This window comes from Pseudonaja textilis, chromosome 13 (assembly GCF_049901715.1).
Source record: "Pseudonaja textilis isolate UNSWEBS1 chromosome 13, rPseTex1.2, whole genome shotgun sequence".
NCBI lineage: Eukaryota > Metazoa > Chordata > Lepidosauria > Squamata > Elapidae > Pseudonaja > Pseudonaja textilis.
This window is the reverse complement of record NC_142002.1, coordinates 11647820-11667283: the sequence shown is the minus strand read 5'-3', so window position 1 is coordinate 11667283 and position 19464 is coordinate 11647820. Positions and strand designations below refer to the sequence as shown.

The 19464-nt window shown below is 42.1% G+C and overlaps 1 protein-coding gene across 1 annotated transcript in view; it reads right to left on the bottom strand.

Annotated features, from left to right (window-relative positions):
* Positions 1-14757, bottom strand: part of IL16 (interleukin 16) — a 32233-nt gene extending 17476 nt beyond the window's left edge. The window contains exons 1-12 of the mRNA XM_087941382.1: positions 14643-14757; positions 12653-13017; positions 11850-11986; positions 9898-10030; positions 7950-8058; positions 5726-5865; positions 4607-4717; positions 3665-3779; positions 3246-3319; positions 2738-2957; positions 1942-2059; positions 459-591 (exon numbers count right to left, since the gene is read on the bottom strand). Coding sequence (XP_087797508.1) covers positions 459-591; positions 1942-2059; positions 2738-2957; positions 3246-3319; positions 3665-3779; positions 4607-4717; positions 5726-5865; positions 7950-8058; positions 9898-10030; positions 11850-11986; positions 12653-12955 — 1593 coding nt within the window. The 5' untranslated portion in view covers positions 12956-13017; positions 14643-14757. The remainder of the gene's footprint in view (positions 1-458; positions 592-1941; positions 2060-2737; positions 2958-3245; positions 3320-3664; positions 3780-4606; positions 4718-5725; positions 5866-7949; positions 8059-9897; positions 10031-11849; positions 11987-12652; positions 13018-14642) is intronic.
* Between the last annotated feature and the right edge of the window lie 4707 nt (positions 14758-19464).

The following is a 19464-nucleotide window of genomic DNA, read 5'->3' as shown; positions in this document are numbered from 1 at the left end:
GAACATAGTATTAGGGCTTCTTAAACACAGCTTCTTAAAACCCCTGCATCTTTTTGCCAGAAAAGAGATGCAGCTGCTTTAAGGAGTTTCACAGAATTGCTACGTGCATGTCTGATGCACTCCAAAGCATCTTTACCCTTTCAGCTTTGAATTACACAATATTAATTTTAACTAATAAGAATCAAGTTACCTGGTTGCTTTAAGGGACAAAACAATGAAAGAAAGAGAATGGCCAAGAAGTTCTAAAGATGGTGGCAGACACCTTTGCAAGGAGATAGGCCTCAGGAGGTGCCTGATGAAACCCAGACCTGACTTAGTTGTCCACAATAGAAAGACTTTGTGAACAAGTCATCTTGGAATTTGAGTAGGAGGTTGTTTTGGCTTTGAGGGAAAGGTTATTTGGTCCCAGAGCTTTGGGAACATTAAAATATATAAATTTCATTCAGTTTCCATCTTACCTGTGGATCAGGATGCCTGCTAATGATAATTTGCACAATGCCAGGATTGCAGTGGCTTAGGACAGCGTGAACTTCACTGAGGGTCATTGTTTGAACAGATGCCTCATTGATTTCCACTATTTCATCTCCACCTCTTCAAGAAGATTGCCATTACAAACAAAAAACAATTGTTAACCCTAGTGTTAACATAGTATAGTTTTGCAAACCTGAAACATTACCTGTGTCATTTCTATTGGCTACTTTATGATTTCAAACAGAGACGCCTGAAGCCCAAAGAATTCTAGCTTGTCCTCTATATTCAAATGAGAAATCCATTTATAGGCAAATTAAGGCAACATGTTTCAAGTTCTTTATCTCACATTCATTTTGATATAAAAGGGGACATGTAGCTTTTGTGAAGTTGGGGTCCAATCTTGTTGATTGCTTTGGAAACAACTACTGGATATCTTATTTATTTGAGAATCACCTCTTGCATTTATTTTATCTAAGGCTAAAAATTAACTCCTTCTGGCTCAGTTGGTTGGGTCACTGTGTTAATATAGCAATAGCATTTAGATTTATATGCTGCTTCATAGTACTTTACAGCACTTTCTGAGCAGTTTACAATGTCAGCATATTGCCACTGACAATATGGGTCCTCGTATGACATACTAATCTACCTCCCACTATATTTAAATGTTTTATGTGAAGAAAATCAAAAGCAGTCCTCTCTCTCTTTCAGGAGGCAGCAAATTTTAGAAAACAAATCTGGAATAGAGAAAGACATCTCTCTGCAGCATGTGGTAGCTCTAATCTTGCCCTGTTTCATCGAAGTACAAAACAAATGGAGGTTCAGCTTGAACAGAAAGGGTTAGACCAAGGTTGACTCATAGCATGGAGAAAGAATATGCAGGCTCCTGTTCTTGGTTTCATCTTACTTACTTCTCTAAACTTTCTCCAGATGCTCTGCTTTGCAAGAAACAGAGCCTTGGCCCAGAATTTAGCAGCTATGTTGTGCTTACAGTTTCTTTTTTGATGCAGCCTGGTCTTTCACTTGGCAGAAGAAATTCAATACTGAGACATTTCAAGTTTAATTATAGAAGAAAGAAAAGAAAGGAAAGCAAGGAAAGGGAAGGGAAGGAAAAGAAAGAGAGAGAAAGATAGAAAGACAGACAGATGGGAGGAAGGAAGGAAGGAAGGAAGGAAGGAAGGAAGGAAGGAAGGAAGGAAGGAAGGAAAGAAAGAAAGAAAGAAAGAAAGAAAGAAAGAAAGAAAGAAAGAAAGAAAGAAAGAAAGAAAGAAAGAAAGAAAAAGTTTTTGCAATGTGTGTAGATGAATTGAATTTGCCAACGATTTTAAGGTATGGCTCTTTTTTCAAGTGAAAAGTTGGATTGGTGTTTGAGTAACCAATCAAACTTGGCAATGTAACTTCTCACCTTTTGAAAAAGTGGGATGTGAATGTTTTGGAAATTATTGCTTTGAAAATTATTTGGTCTCGACATACCTGAGCCTCCCATCCATGTGAGCCACAGAGCCAGGAGAAAGAGTGTGGATGAATATCCCTGAAATGTACCGGGAATAAGGAATGCTGCACAAGCCAATGCCTAAGCCCACGCCAGCCTCTGTGGAAAATACATCAGGACGATATGAAAAAACAAAGAGGAAATGAGCTAGCCAAATGAATAAGAAATGCACCATTTCCCTATACACTCGCTCTGGGTCAGTATGGAGCATTAGGCTTGCTTCTATCCTCAACCATTCAGGATCTCTGCATGCATACCTGGTAGCTTGGCCCACATCTTGTGCTAAGCTGTGGTTTGTTTTATCATGATTTCACCTGCCAGAGTAGTACACACGTATTAAGACATTAAAATTGGTCTGTAAGCCAGAATAGCTAGCCAAACAAGATATTGTGCTTTTAAAGTTGTAGCAACGTTTCGGCAGAATCTCATCTGCCATCATCAGGCTTCTGTATTGTGTTCATCAACTAACACTATAATGACATGGGAAAATACCCGAACAAAGCTGAATACCATACATATAGATTGCCTGTGAAAACTTAAGAAAACATACATATATGTATATATATATGTGTGAACCCAGTCATTATTGTAGAATGATTGCTCTCTCAACTCCTTCCAAACCAGAAGGAATTTCTGACACAGCATCACCAAAAAAAGAAGGTGGGGAAAAGGCTCAGACTGATAATATATTTGAGCCGAGTCTATTCTGGAAACATTTTCGGGGGTGGGTGGGTTGGCAGTGGGTGGATGGGGGGAGTTGCTATATTTACTGCTCACCTTTATTTAAGGAAACTTCCATCATGATCCTGTCATTGGGGTTCATGGTATTCAGAGGAAACACCGTGGTGCTTTCTGACCCAAAGGAGCTGTTCTCCTTGGTGATGCACATACTGGTACTCAGAGAACGACAAAGGTGAGATGATAAATAGTTGGTGGCAGAAGATGGAGTGCTGAAGCTTGTCCGAACCGTGAGGGTGAGGAGACCCTTCTTGGCCTGCTAGAAAGAAGGAAGCATTGTGAGAGGAAGAGGAGAACATGGAAGGGGAGGGACACATGAAAGGGAAAGGACAAGCAGGGAAGGGAAAGGACAAGAGGAGGAGGAAGAGGAAGAGAAGGAACACATGAAAGAGAAGGGGAAGGACTAGCAGGGAAGGGAAAGGACAAGAGGAGGAGGAGGAATACATGAAAGAGAAGGGGAGCAGGGGAAGGGGAAGGACAACAGAAGGGAGGAGAAAGAGGAGGAAAAAGAGAATTCCTACAGGAGAGCATTACATAGGGCCATAACCTTAAATTTCTGCAAAGCTTCATGGTGTGTGAGTCCATGCATTGATTCTCCATTCAATTCTAGGATTTCATCTCCTGTTACATCAAAACAAACCATTTTATTAGCTAGTTTTTGGCACCAACATTTCATCAACATTTCACCAGCCAAGTTCAACCACCATTCCACACACACATACATTTTCCCCATTGGATAGCCATACATAAGATCAAACCCACTAAAGCCACTAATTTCCCCCCCCCAAGATAGATGCTTCAGGTGTTTACACAACCTCCCTTGTGTAAGCCAATCTGTCTAGTTCCAACTAAACTCAATAAAGCAGTTCTTTGAGAAAGTTGCAAATCTCGAAGTGCTGCATTGGTTGGGTTCATTAGTTGGAACCTTTACAACTAATTCAAAGTGCAGGAACAATGTTATCCTACCTTCCTGTAACCTTCCATCTGCAGCAGCTGCTCCTCCAGGAAAGATAGTCTTCACATAGATGCCAATGGGACCATAAATGCTGTCCTGGCCACCCACAATGCTGAAACCCAGTCCCTAATGAGAGTGAACAGAGGGGGCATTTTACTCGATTAATCACCTGCTCCTTTGACTAACTGCTTCAACAAGCAATCAAAACACTTTTTTTATTTGTAAAAAGGTCTTGGAGGGAAAAAATGTTTTTATTGGCCCTCAACTCTAAAAGGCACTGGCAATTTATTCTTAATCAGCTATGGATGGATCAACATTCCTGTTGGTTCACGATGGTTTTCCATGCATTCAAGTTAAAAATCATTCAAATTCCTCACGTTTTGTGTCTCAATGATACTTAAAATCTATGAGGGAAAAAAGAACTTCTTGCTTCCTGTTTATAATTAGAATGGACTTTTATTTTGGAATGGAGGAAAGGTCTAATTCATCCCAGAATTGGTAGCCAATTGCAGAAGCATGCGCAAAGTGAAGGTCCATTTTTGGAAGGTTACTGTTTATGCCTTTTCAGGAACAATAAGGATAGTGATATAATACTGCTATTATTGCACTGAGATCCTGATCTGTTAGGATGGAAGAGCAATCTTGAAATTTTAAACAGAAATGAAATCTTCTAGTACATGACGCAATTCTCCAGGCCCATGTTTCTCAACCTTGACCACTTGAAGACATGTGGACTTGGACTCCCAGAATTCCTCTGTCACATGGATGGGGAATTCTGGGAGTTGAAGTCTACAGGTCTTCAAGTAGCCCAGGTTGAGAAACATTGCTGTAGACCCATCTCTTCCTGAAAGGAAGAATGGAGTTTTAAAATGTTGACTCCAGACCACTTTTTCTGTCCCAGAGTTCCTTATATATTATCCAAGGAAAGACCAATAACAAAGCAAACAGCTCACCTTCCCTTGACCTTTCATTAAGACAATGTTGGAGATCATAGAGGCCTGTAAACCTGAAGATGTGGACATGAGGTGGGCGGAACTTAGTGAGCGAGATGACCTGGAAAGAGGCTACAGTTGAAACAAACAACAAGGAAAGGTTAATATCATACTGGATAATTTTTTTAAAAAAGATATTTTCATTTAACTTGTAACAATTTTTGCCTACAATGGAGTGGCGAATTAGATGCTGGTAATATAGCTTTCATTATTCTTCATAATCAGTGATGATTGTATAGAAGTTATAATCTACAATCAGGCTCCAAATGACTGTATTGCATCAACATGTCCTTTGTTAGTGTCCTGCAGGGAATTGAATCCTGCCTCTTTCTCCCCCTCCCCTTTTTTTTTATCATTCAACAGATGACAAGAGAATTTGCTTTTAGAGAAGGAGAATTTCCTTGGAGTGAAACTCTCATGGCTGGAGGGTTCTGTTCTTGCGTTTATTTAATTAGGTAGTTGCCCAGGGATGTGTATTAATGGCCACTTCCTAATTATATCAATGCAAAAACACAGTGCATAACAAATTATCTTCAATTGAACATGAATCACTCTCCCACCAGTCTCCCAGGAAGTTAGAGATATCTCCTGCCCTTGAAAAACTGCTAGAAAAATCCCTGGGTAAATTCCCTGGATAAATTCGGGGGTGGGGGAAAGTATCCACCCAATTTTTGTGGTGGAGAATTCCTAAAGGCCACCTCCATTTCAATCCTATTTCAGTCCTAACTTGCTCATCCAGCAACTAAACAGTTCTAACCGACTCTACAAACAGAGCAGCATGTGCATTTCACTGATTTACAATCCTCCAGGGACACAGCTGGTAAGGAAAGGTAGAACAAACATCATTCGGAGATGCAGGTGATGTTCTCCTTAGTGCATGGAAGTGACCTCATTCTTCTGAGCTCAAGGACTTTTGGAAAACAGGCTGTTTTGTTGTAGGGAAGCATTAGATGCTAGTTTTGGAGGCGTAACAAGGAAGGAAACGTTTGGCCTGAAAGCTGCATTCCATCTGTATTGTCGTTTCTTGGCTGTTCCATGCATAGGGCACTATAGTCTGGTGGGTTTCCTTTTCCCTCTTACCTTGACAGCTGCTTTTCCTGCTGCATTCTCCAGCTGTTGAGAGAATGACTTTCTGTTGCTATAAAGGGACTGTCTGTACCGAGAGGTTGACTTTTTGACCACAGAACTATCAACATCTCCTATCCAGTACGGACTAGCACCTTAAGGGGAAAGAAAAAGCAAACTGAATTGAATTGGATACTTTATTTGGCCAAGTGAGATTAGACATGCAAGGAATTTGTCCCCGGTGCAGAAGCTCTCAGTATACATGCAAGCAACAGAATCTTCATCTTCATCATCATCCCATAGGAAGAGGTAGTAAAGAAGACAATAAGGATAAATAATAATATTACTGCAGTCATACTACATGGGTAAACATATACAGACAATATTGTGCGAATTAAGTGTTCAGCAGAATGGGTGGCATGAGGGGAGAGAAACTGTCCCATGTTTAAATTCTCAGTCGTCCAGGTCATGGTTGTTTCAAGTAGTTTAACACCTATAACAATGGTTGTCCCAAAGGTGGTTTTGTTTTTTCAAGAGGCAACTGGACTTTCTCTTTTCTTTGAAGTCGTTTTGCTTCTCATCTAAGAATCTTCTCATCCAGAGCTGAAGAAGCTTCTTGGATGAGAAGTGAAACGTCTGGAAAGAAAAACCAGAACATTGCCTCTTGAAAAAAAAGCACCTTTCTCTGTGTCCAACTGTGTTGGCCTGCAATGCCCTGTAGCGCCATCTCGAGGGGAAGAGTTGAAACAGTTTATGTCCAGGATGTGAGGAGACTGCAGGTATTTTCTCAGCCTCCTCCCCTTCTGACCACGCAATATACAGGTCTTCCACAGAAATCAGGGTGGTTGCAGTTGTTCTTTCTGCAGTCCAAACTGTCCATTGGGAGTCTGTGCCTGTTGGTTGCTGTACCAAACCAGATCATTACAGAAGTACAAATAATAAGACTCAATAATTCTTCTATAAAACTCTTTATCAGTAGCTTCTGGGATAGTTTGAGCTTCCTGAGTGGATGCAGGAAGACATTCTTTGTTGTGTCTTTTTAATGATGGTTCTATTGTTGGGTGTCTATTTCAAGTCCCTGGAGATTATAGAACCCCAAAACTTGAAGGACTCTACTGCTGATACTGTGCTGCTGAATATAGTAAGAGGTGGCAGAATAGAAAGGCTTCTCCTAAAACCCACTCTCGCCCTGCAGTTTTAAGCATGGTAGGGATGAACAACGCAGTTGCATTTCTTTCCAGAACATTTACACTTCACCATCTTTAATAGGCACCTGCAAGGTTCTCCTTCCCTTTATTATCATCATCATCATCTCCAAAATGGGACTCAGTAGACTGCTACCCGTTGTGCAGCAAGGCTGAATCCATGTCAAGTGTGTATTATACACATGCGCATGTCAACTTGCAAAACTACTTCAGCTGAAGCCATATTTACTTCTGGTTCGTTCCTTGTTTGCCATTCAAGGGGAGGGAGGAGAATGGGGGGGACTCAGGGATATGGTGCCTTAGCCGTCTAGCCACAACTTCTACCAGCCAGCATGAGAACCAAGGTCATGTGAACGGACACCTGTTGAAGTTGAGTGGGAATCTACACCTGGACTGATTGGGCCATGTGACCAGAGACAAAGGATGGGATGGGGAGATCTTATTCTTTTAACTATCCCTAAGTGTGGGAATAATTTAGAGCTAGCTTCACCTTTCTAAGTACCAACATGATATACTCAATAAAGGATCTCTAGAAGTTGAACAAAGCCTCAGAGTCCTGACTTCCCTGAGTTCATTACAGATTTACAGAGTTGAAAGGGACCTTGTAGGTCATCTAGTCCAACCCCCTGCCCAAGGAGGAGATCCTACACCATTTCTAACAGATGGCAGTCCAATCTCTTCTTGAAAGTCTCAAGTGATGAAGCTCCCACAACTTCCGAAGGCAACTTCTGTTCCATGGGTTGATTGTTCTCACTGTCAGAAAGTTTCTCCTTATTTCCAGGTTAAATCTCTCCTTGTTCAGTTTCCATCCATTGTTCCTTGTCTGGCCTTCAGGTGCTTTAGAAAATAGCCTGACCCCTTCCTCCTCTCTGGGGCAGCCTCTCAAATATTGGAAGACTGCTCTCCTGTCTCCCCTGGTCCTTCTCTTCACTAGATTAGCTAGGCCCAGTTCCTGCAACTGTTCATCGTATGTTTTGTCTCCAGTCCCCTAGGAATGATAACAGTGCATGCATCTGGACATAGCAGAAACTTACTGGCTGAATTGCTGCGAGTCCGCTGGCATTTGGCTTTGGTCTGCAGAACGGATCCATTTGGCAGGTCATGTTTAGGAGGCTGCTCCTTATGAGGACAACTGGATGATTCCTGGGAGAAATTGGGGAGGAAATGCACAACATTTAAGTCTCTGCAATGATTCAAAAGCTGGCTGTATGTTTGTGTCAAAATTCACCCCTTCCCTGGCATTAGCTTAAAATGTAAACCATCCCTTTTAAACTAAATCAAGGTTTTTTTTCAAATGTGGCAACTTGAAGATGTATGGACTTCAACTCCCAGAATTCCCCAGCCAGCGCTGAGGGAAAACACGGAGCTAACTGGTAGCAGGAGAAAAGATGGAAGCCCTCCCCACTTCTCAGTCATATCCAGGCAAGGAGCTCTTAATGGGCAGAATCTAATATTAAGCCTTTGTGTGTGAAAGATGCTGTTTGGACCAATGAGGTTCAGAGCCCGTTGCAGACACAAACAAGTTTCTGTATCAGTTGGGCCTTATACAAATGTAAGTTTCACAAAAGGTCTTGGCAAATTGGAAGGCTATGAACAAGATGGTGCAAGCACACTGCAAAAAATCTAGGCCCATCATTGATGCAGCCCTGCCCTGTAGGAAATTGCAGATTTAATATCAGTAACAGGTAACACTGACAAGGAAGACATCCAACCGGCAAGTACTTAAATCCTGGGGGGTGCTTTGGTACCTTCTAAGCTTGCTTGTTTTCTTGCAAATGTTTCATTACCCAAACTAGGTAACATCATCAGGGCTAGTTAAATGCTGTATAGCCTGAAGTGGGAATAGGCACAACTGTATGTATTTTAAGCTGTGGCTTGAGTAAATGAGTGGATATCATCAATAGTAGCCAGAAGGAACACAGGTTGCTTCAGCCCAGTCTTTCACCAGTCATTTGCAGGAAGATCAGAGAGGAGAACAAATGTTACTTGTGGCTGTGACGTACATTTAGGATTAGTTCTTCCAAAGCCTGGACGTGTTCCCTCGTCATAGAGCATTCCTGAGTTCCTTTCTCCTACAGCAGATGGCGTCTTCGTTAAATCAGCTGAATATTGCTGTTAATCTTCCAGGATGACTGAATGAATACTTTGACTATTTTTCTTCTGGAGCTGCTCCTCTATTGCAGGGCAGGTAAAATGTAAACTGGAGAAGCTTCCTCCCAAGAGGTTGATGTAGCAGGAAGGAAAGTTGTGCCTCTTGGAATCCTATTAGCTATTTGACGGCTAAAAGCACAGGTGGTGTGCCAGCCCAGGGAGGGGGAAATGGAAACGCTTTGGATTTTTTGACCTGAATATAGATGCAACCCCTACAGCTTTGCATTCTATAAGAATCAGCACTCTTGGCACCTGCCAAATACACTAGGGGTGCTCCTAAATATCTTAAGAGGGTTAGGGGTGTTCCTAAGTATCAGAACTCTTTGGTCTTGCCATTCTCTGACCTGTTTTCCTTCTTCTAGAGCAGTGGCCCCCAACCTTTTGGGCACCAGGGACCAGTTCCATGGAGAGAGGTTTTTCAGCAGACCGGAAGGAGCATAGTTTCACATGCTGCCTGCATCCTATGGATGGGGCTTTGTTTGTTTGAGCAGCCCGCTTTCTGACATCCTATGCCCCACCCCCATGGAACAGGGGTTGGCAACCCTTGTTCTAGAGAGAAGAAAGAACCCCTTGACCTATCCCGCCCTTTTGGATAGCAGAAACAATGGGCAAATGGGCAAAGTGAAAAGAGACCTCATTTCAGAAGCCTACAGCCAGCCCTGAGTGGAACAAGAGAAGTAGCTAGGACTGATGATGTTACCTAGGTTGGGTAGTGAAACGCCTGCAAGAAAGCAACCAATCTCAAAGAGCACCAGAGACCCCCTCATGTCAACCCTGAGCTACAAATATTCTCCTTTATTGGAACAGAGAGGTCTCATCTATTCCTCTTACCTTATTAGCAATCACTAAATTGACCAAGCCTCTGGCAGACTGGATGAGCGATTCAGCCTCTTTGCTGGAGAGATCTTTAAGGGGTTGCCCGTTGACTGTTAAAAGCTCATCACCGGGGCTTAAACGACCATCCCTTGAAAAGAAAAGAAAAAGAAAAGACAACAATAGGCCTGCGGGATTGTGAACAAGTGTCATCAGCTCTCTGCAGCTGCTTCAAAGGGGATCCCTGCCTTTTGAGCTGCTGTTGCTTCTGTTCAGGTCATATTAGCATTTGCAAACCACAAGACAGTGGCCAAATTATTTTTGAGCAAACATTGCTCTCAGATCACAGCCTAGGAATGTTTAGGGGGACTAATAAGCCAGCTTCTGATTCTTATTTGTTTTCTCAAGTAATTTTATTAAGAATTACAAATAGAAAGAATAAAAATTAATAGCAACTACAAAAGGAAAAAGGGAAGGAAGGAATAAAAAATATTTTATAACATTACTCTCTTCATCCCATAACTCATCTCTTAATTAAAAATCTAAACATTTCATCATTTTTCCTTTATCAGCAAAAATTCAGTAAGGGAAACCAGATAAAACTATTTTTCTTTAATTTTAAACCTGGTCAAATAAGCCAGGCTTGCATTCCTTCCATGAACTTTTGACAGTCTTACATTTTGACCCCTCTAAATATAGTTCCAGAACTTGTTTCCTATTAATCTTGTTTTTGACCCCAAATTTTTCAGAACTTTAACAGACCTCTTGGGTACATCCAGTAAATAGAATTTGCTTTTTTAAATTACTTCTCATAAAATCATTTAATGGACTTCTTATGTAGGTCCAGTAAGGAAAACAGAAACCTCAAATGATTCTGATTTTGTTTGTAACTAGCTTGAAGTCATAGGAAGGAACATGTGATAATGAAGCACTTCATGTATTTATTTATTCTTTGTTATATATACCCTTGGCTTAAGTCATTGAGAAATCATAGAATGTTTACGAATATTCTGATTTCTCTGTTGGTGTAGTGGAGCTCTATGAAAGAGGATGGTGCTTCCATGGAAAAAGCAAATTGAAATACCAATTTCCTTTCTTGGGTAACAGCTTGAATGGGGGAGGAAGGCTATCTATGATAAAGACCTCCTCAATCTGTTCATTGAGATGAGACATACAAACTTACAAGGTTAACTGCAGAAAGGGAGAACTGCAGCCTATTTATATAATTACACTGTATATCTCTGCTGAATAATATGCATAAGAAAATAGCCTGCTTATACAGTTCCCTCACTATCTGATTTGCTGCACAATTTTTACAGAAAGTGGCTATATAGTCTATCTTCCTACGGAGTGCAGGATCTATAGGATTAGGTGTAAGCTGCAACATCCTGGACAGGTAACCTATTTCAACCTCTTTTCTAATGCCTCCAGCAAAGGGGAGACCACAAGATTATTTCTGGAGAAATTTTTCCTGGCATCCTCCCTGCAATACTTTCTACACACTGTTAACATAATAACAGAGTTGGAAGGGGCCTTGGAGGTCTTCTAGTCCTGCTCAAGCAGGACATCCTATGCCAATTCAGACAAATGACTGCCCAGCCTCTTTTTAAAAACCTCCAGTATTGGAGCTCCCACAATTTCTGGAGGCAAGTCGTTCCATGGATTAATTGTTCTAACCATTAGGAAATTTCTCCTCAGTTCTAGGTTGGTTCTCTCCTTGACTAGTTTCCATCTATTGCTTCTTGTCCTGCTCCCATGGGTCAAAAGAGTACAGTTTTCTTTATCATTCAGGAAACAATTCTTCTGAAATGTGAAGTTTGTTATTATCTCCCTCCTGAATTAAATCATTTTCATTTCTTAGGTAAGTAGGAAGGCAGGGTATACATTTCAATGTCTTCATCGTTAGAATCACCACCGAAGAGCTAAATAGGTATGATTATGTGGCTTCCTAGTGGAATTTTGTAACATACCTCTGAGCAGCTCCCCCGTCAATCATGTGGCTGACCATGAACTCTTTACCAAAAGCAGAGCCATTGGAAGTCCTGCAGACTTGGATTCCCAGCCCCGTATTCCCGGTCGCAATGCAGAGCTTCCAAATGCAGTTGTCCTGGTTGGGGAGACATGAAGAAACTTGAAAGCCTGCCCATCCAGCTTCCATTACTTTGTACCTGCTAGGTAGGTTGGGCTACAGCTTCCAACATCTTCAGCTCTGATGACCAATGCTGTGGACAACGCCATGGACCACAGAACTGGCTGAGAAACTCTTTGCCCAGAGCCCAGCTTCCTCTGTTGCATGTGCTATTGCAACAGCTTTTCCTCACAGCCATTGTCTTGTTCCCTTCCAAGTTGAAAGAACCCGATAGGGATGCAACATCCTGGGTATATCATCTGTGCTGCTGGTTGAAATGCAATCCCCACCACCAGATTCCCATGTTTGGAAGGCAGCTCACGTGTGATAGATGGGGAAAGAAAGAGAACCCCCTCATTCAGAGCTGCAGTGGCGCAGTGGCCAGAATGCAGTACTGCAGGCTACTTCTGCTGACTGCAATTTGGAGTACAAATCTCTCCAGGCTCAAGGTTGACTCAGCCTTCCATCTTTCCAAGGTGGGTAAAATGAGGAACCAGATTGTTAGGGGCAATAGGCTGACTCTGTAAACCACTTAGAGAGGGCTATAAAAGCACTGTGAAGTGGTATATAAATCTAAGGGCTATTGCTATTGCTATCCAAGCATTGCAAATGCCAGGCAAACAGAGGCACGGATCTTCTTCCTACCTTGATAAAGAACTTTCTCTTCATGTTCTTACAGCTTTCACTGGCATTGGTCCTCAGCTGCACCATGCTGGCAATCACAAGAGGATCAGATGTGGTGTCTTGGCTAGGCGAGGAGCACGCCAGGGGGAGTTGAGGGCATGGTTCTTTCTGACTCCAGCTGGCTTGGCTCTCAAAAGGGTTGGCATATTTATCATCTGGGCTCGAGCCATCATCGCTGGTCTTGCCGTTGCAGAGGATGAGCGACCGGGAAATGGAGCGCAGCGTTTTGGATTTCCTCCCCTTGGCGCTATTGTGCCGTTCCATCGTTGGAGACCCAGGAAATGGTGATCAATTGGTCATGCTGGTTATTTTACTTTCTCCAGTGCCTGCAACAGAAGATCCAGATGGAATGAGAAAAAGAAACTCATCAGAAAAACGTTTCCATCTTTCTAAATCACCCCCCTCTAGATTAAAGACAAGAGCCTCTCAGTTCCAAAGCGGCAAGTCATAAGGTATCACGTTGATAATAGTTGTTATTTTTTTCTACCCCAACTCCCTGAATCAAAACCCCATTCATGCAACTTGTTTAGCTTTGTTGAAGGATTAAGCCATTTTCTGGGTTCAAACATGACATTAAACCAGAAGCTAACCAGTCTTTTCCATTTCATACAGACCAGAACTTGAAAACTACGGTTTTTCTTTTGCTTCAAGTTCCTGATGGTATAGCGGTAAATGTTTTGGTCTTTCTGGGTTGGTCTTTCCAGATGGGATTCTACCCTTAAAAAAAAGATGTGGAGAATGATTTAAAAGCCATGTGAATTTTGGGTGGATAGTTAAAGACTGAAAGCATACACATTCATGTTAACTTTCTTAGTGGGCTTCATGTGTTGTGTGAATTGGTTTCCAAGTTCAGTGTTCAGCACTGAAACAGATGGCCTGGGGAAGTTGTGTGCTCATAGTCATTGGAGAAACACAAACAAAGACTAGATGGCCATCTGTCAAAAATGCTATAATTGCAGGATTTTTGGATGGAGAAGTTTGAATAAACTTCAAAATCCAACTTTATATGTCAAAATAAAAGAGATTTCTCTACTTGCCTTTTGGAAATTTTCTTATGTTTGGAGAATCACAATATGTATGGGGTGGGTTCCCTATTATAAAAATTTTCCATATAACATTGAAGAAACCAAATCAACAGAAGACAGCTTTGTGTAGCAAAACTGGATCTGTCGCCTCCTGTAATCTTTGCTAAATATACAGATCATCTCTATATCCTACATTCAGGTTTTTAAAAAGACAGCATATTGCAAATAGAAATAAATCCCTCTGATCATAAAATCATATCATATCATATCAAATCCCTTTGATAGGTAAATCAAATCAAAATAAAAAATAATAAAGTCATGATTCATAAAATAAATAATTTATAAAAATCATACCTCAAATAATAAATTAAGTCCATCTCATTACAAATCAAAGCTACAGAATTATCTACAAGTGGAGTATGTAGGGGAAAAATAACCTTGTATTGAAGTCCCCCAGCCATTTTCTTCAACTGTATTCAGTCCCTCTTTCCAAGAAGATCTTAATAGGTGATGAAAGGAATTTGGGGGGGGGGGGATCAATGGGTTTGGCGGGAAAGGAAAAAAAGTGAAGATCAAATGATACAGAAGAAAAGAGGGATGCAGGATAAGAGCAGAAGAGAAGCCAAAAAGCATATATTTAGATGGAGTAAAATCCTTTTCTTCCTAATGACTTGGCTTGGAAAACTTCTTCATCCAACAAGTTGAGGTGGGCTGACAAAAAAAACCCACCCCAAACCATCCTTTGGGCTGGTCTAACACCAAATTAAAATATTTCACTGGGTTGCTACATGGAGTGGGGAGAATCTAGCTTTTAAACGGAGGATGAAAAAACAATCCATCTCATGCTATTACACCCCCTTCACAAATCTGCAGACATGCACGTACCACGAGGCCCAAAGAACCAAAGGGTCCAGTTGTGAACAAACCTGATGCTTCCCAAAAAGTGGGAGAAGCCCACCTGACCCATAAGCAACGTTTTAGACTCTACCGACCATCACAGCGTGTCCCACTTCGCTGCATTTCGTTCTCTTTTTCCTGTCCCCCTTGGCCTGCCAGGAACAAAGCTCTCTTGCCTTGTTTTGGTAATCCAAACCAAATGTTAACTGGTTGGCTGATCTCTCTCTTTCTCTCCCCCCCACCCCTTTTCGCTCTTCCTCCTCCCTCGTTTTCGTGCTAAATCTCCCCAACCTGTTTTGTTCCGTGCAAGTAGTAAATACAATAAACGACGCGCCAGGAAAAAGACCCCATTTGGTTCCCCATTTGGAGGGGCCGAAACGGAGCCCCTCTTTCAAAGGCGTAAAAACTGTTTCTGCGCCCACAGCCTCAGGCCAAATGCCGGAGAGTGTACGAAGCTGCGGGAAGCCTTAGATCCCTTAGAGCCTTAGAGCACGAGGGTTTTCCGCCGATTGGCTCAAAGCGATGCAATGCAACCTCTTCGCATCTAATTCCGATGGGCTTGGCACCCTCTCTGCGTTTTGATCCTTTCCCTCCTCCGACGATTCAATGGAAAGCATCAGATGCGTCTTAAAAGCATCCAGTCGATAGGTTCCCCCCCCGCCCATCCGACCGTTTTCTATCAGAGAAAACAGGGGCAGCATTGCTGTATGGATGGGCAAAGGAAAGGATCCCTAACCCCTCTTTTCTAAAAAAATATATGAAAACGTTAAAAGAGACTTACAACGAAGCTGAAAAAAATCAGACTCCTTCAGAAGGCTGTTTGTCTTCGCCGGCCTGGCAGAAAGACTCAAGTGCAATAATTGGAAACACACCCTCTGAGCACGTCACATGACTTTATTTCAGTAATTCTCTACAGGGTACAGACTACTAGAGAACCCAGCTATTGTTTCTGGGCTGCAAAAGAGGCAGTAACAATCATCATCATGGGTCTGAGAAATGCGTGCTGCTCAAGGTAGCCCTCCAGATGCTGCTCCCCTCCTCGCCCGGAGTGACCGACTGCATATTTCTTGATTATAAATCAAGTGTGCGCAGCTTGCCGAGGGTAGACAATCCACCCTCCCCACCCCAAGATCGCTTCGGCAACCCTCTCCATTCGGGCTGCCAATTTTCAGCAAGTGACCAAGGGAGAGATTCTGCTGCTTTCGCACCACGTCCTCAGCCGGGTCTGAACTGAGATGGAGCCAATCAGGGCTGCCAACCCAGGCTGCTTGGCTGCTTTTTTTCACTGAGATGTAGCCTCCGAGGCAGGCGTGGTGCCTAGGTTGTGATACCTTGGTTGCACATTTTTAATTTGGCCATAGTTGTTTTCTTCTTTCTTCGTTCACATCAGGGATGTCTGCAAGGTGTGGTCGGAAAAGTCAGGATAGTGGCAACGAGGGTGTGTTTCAAACCCTGCCCATTTTTTTTTTAGATGTGCTGCACAGACACCCTCGATTCCCAAGGAAATCACTATCCCCTAAAGGTGGCGTGACCCTATTTGGGGAATTAACAGAATAACAGAATAAGGGTAGGGACCTTGGAGGTCTTCTAGTCCAACCCCTTCCTCAAGCAGGAAACCCTATACTATGTCAGACAAATGGATGTCCAATTGCTTCTTAAAAACCTCCAGTGATGGAAGGTCCAGAACTTCTGGAGGTAAGCAGTTCCACTGATTGATTGTTCTCACCCCAGCTGTTCTTCAAGGCAGAGGTTTGCAGTCATGTAAGATGATAACCAAAGAGGGAGGTTTTCTTTTTAATCTCTGAAATGGTGAATATGAATTAGAAATAGCAATAACACTTAGACTTATATACTGCTTCATAGTGCTTTACGACCATCTCTAAGTGGTTTACAGAGTCAGCCTCTTGCCCCCAACAATCTGGGTCCTCATTTGACTGACCTTGGAAGGATGGAAGGCTGAGTCAACACTGAGCCAGTCAGAATCGAACTGCTGGCAGTGTGCCGTGAGTTAGCCTGCCATGCTGCATTCTAACCACTGCGCCACCACGGCTCTTGCAAACTAGTGGCATTGCTGCTCCTCTAAAGACCCCAAAACCTACAGTGGGGAAGAAAAACCTACAGTGGGAAAAAGAGCCCATGGTTCCCCAAGAGTTATTCCTTTCACTGGCCCCATTTAACTTGTTCTCTGTTCCCATTTCAACCTCCTTCATTGCCTTCCATATGGCTACCTACAAACATTTCAGGTTCAAATGGGCTGTGTGAACCCAGGTAATTGTGTTTATTCCATGCACCACGATTAAGCAAATCATCAGCTGAACCCTCCGAGCTCTGGGAAGGAGAGATGGTCTATTGGATCATCTGCTCTCCGATTCCTTTAGCTCAAATCATGAGCCTTGGCTCTGCCAGACAAATGCTCTCTACATTTATAAGCCCTTTGGGGATTCTCTCCTTTCCATTTAGGATTCCAGGAATACTGCAAAAGCTGCTCATAAACTGATAGCGTTTTTGTGGAGGGAGGGTTGGCATGTTTGTTGATCTATCACTTACACACATACACTGCCTTCCATCAGATTTATGGAGCAGAAAATGTTTATTGTCTGAGGCAGTGATTGTTTCTACCAGGAATTAGGCATGGAAATGCTCATGACTCCCTTCTGAACCAGCCAATGTTTTTGGCAGCTGGTGGTTCATTTTGTGTGTAGGTGAAATGTGGCAAGCTTTTTTAAAAGGAAAAGGGGAGAGAGAAAAAGACAGGGGCTGGATACACCATGTGAATAGAAAAGATTACTATGGGATTATCAAGCAGTAACAACCACAACCACCATTCTTTCCACGCAGTCACAATGTGTGAAGACATTCCCACTACGATAGGAATGCTACATTTGAATAAAGATTGGACAAAGTGGCTATGTATTTGGAGAATATCCGTGGGAAGATAGAAGGCAAGTTTAAATGTCTTTTAAAAACTGCTGGGCAGGGCCTGACTAATCTAAGGTTCATCCATCTTAAGTTTGGAAAGACAGACTGCCTGGGAAATTCTCAAACCCGTCATTAGAAAGCTGACTTTGGTTTAGGTAAACTGTCTTGAATATGGAGGTTTGAGTTTTGCTGTTATGGTTCAACATTAATGGCTAATACAAATTTTATAAATTGTCTAATATTTTTCCCTTAGGCAAATAAAATATTTCAACTGAAACCTGGTCCACAACTTCAGGAGAAATAAGATGGTAAAATCCAAAGAGGATAAGCCAAACCACTTTCTGTTCAGGGAATGAGATAAGTACAAAATTCTGGCTTATCCACATCAAAGTTGATCTGTATTGGGACCACCAACTCAATCAAACAGTAAATGACAGCCTTATCAAGGAACTAACAAGAAAAAACAACAACACTCCCAGCGATACTGACAGAGAAAGCCACCATATATAAACAGAGAGTAAACTCCACTCTTTCTAGCACTGATGATGTTACCTAGTTGGGAAGTGAAACACCTTCAGGAAAATAACCAAACTCAGAGAGCACCAAGGATCCCTCATTTCATTTGCTTCTATTGGTACCACCACTCAGAATTCTCAACTAGCACAGTCAGTACAACACAGAGCTCAGTTCGAACTCAGTTCAAACACAAGGGATTTTTTTCTGCTCCATCTTCCAGCAATACCTTGCCAAAGCACTGAGGGGTTCAACCTTAGATCCTTACTCTGCCAAACTTGACTACACTGAGGGAATCACTCAAAGTGTTCCTGATGTAAGATAATCCCATTTCAAGCTGGTGAAAGTGATCGAACCGCCAATCTTAAAATGGAGGTGAGTGGCCTTTAAGCTACATCTGCTCTAAATCCTCTTTCTGGTGATCTCAAAGCCCTCCCTAAGACTGCCTTGCCACTTCAGCAACCAAATGATACATTTCAACATCCCAATCTTTCATATTTAAAATAGGTGAACACAGTAAACGGCTCTGCAATTGTTACTGAAATACACCTTTCATCATCCCACACTACTGGTTATGCTAACTGGATCTGCTGGGAATTGTGACTTAGCAACATCTGGAAGATTGTATTTATATAAAAAAAAAAACCTCTGCTCTAGGAGCCACACCTTCCCTAGTTTGTGTAAAGATCCTATATTCTCCCCAAAATGAAAGAAGGAAAATCCTTCAACCTTTAAGCTCTTGGTGATTGGCACTATACTGCCAATTATCCAGTGAATAAATGTGGAAACAACACTTAAAGGAAGCCCCTTGGAATTGGAAGTCGCTATCCATGATTAAATGGTTCTATTTATTTTCAGTAGGACCAGTTTTTTTGGATTCAGTCCATTGTATTCACTGACTAAGCTGGCAATCCAGATTTGTTGTCCTAAACTAAAAAAATTTCCCTAGAAACCATCACATTAAGAAAGAGCATTTGGAGCATTCAAAATTTTCTTCTCTTGTGAAAAATCAAAGCATAAAGAGGCCTATGTGAAAGCGGCACAGGCTAAATTTAGCTCACTTTTTTTCTCCAAAAAGTTTTCCAACACTTAATTCTGCCGGGGTGGGGGTGGGGCGGGGTGGGTGGGGCTCCTTCTGAATGAGAGGCTATAATGGCCTCCGTCTGGGGCTAAATCAGAAGAATTTATAGCATCATTGGGAGCTACTGTTATTTCAGCTGCACAGATTTAGCTGTAAGCATTGTTTAATTCTTTGTCGCCTGTAGCGTGCATTCAGCCAAAACAGCATTTCTTATTTTGGACACAGATTTTAAAATCTGAACCTGTATTTTCATGCATGAGCTTCCACAGGATGGGGCCATTGACACAAAAGCCATGCCATGTTTGATGACATCATCATGCAAATATGATAACCATGAT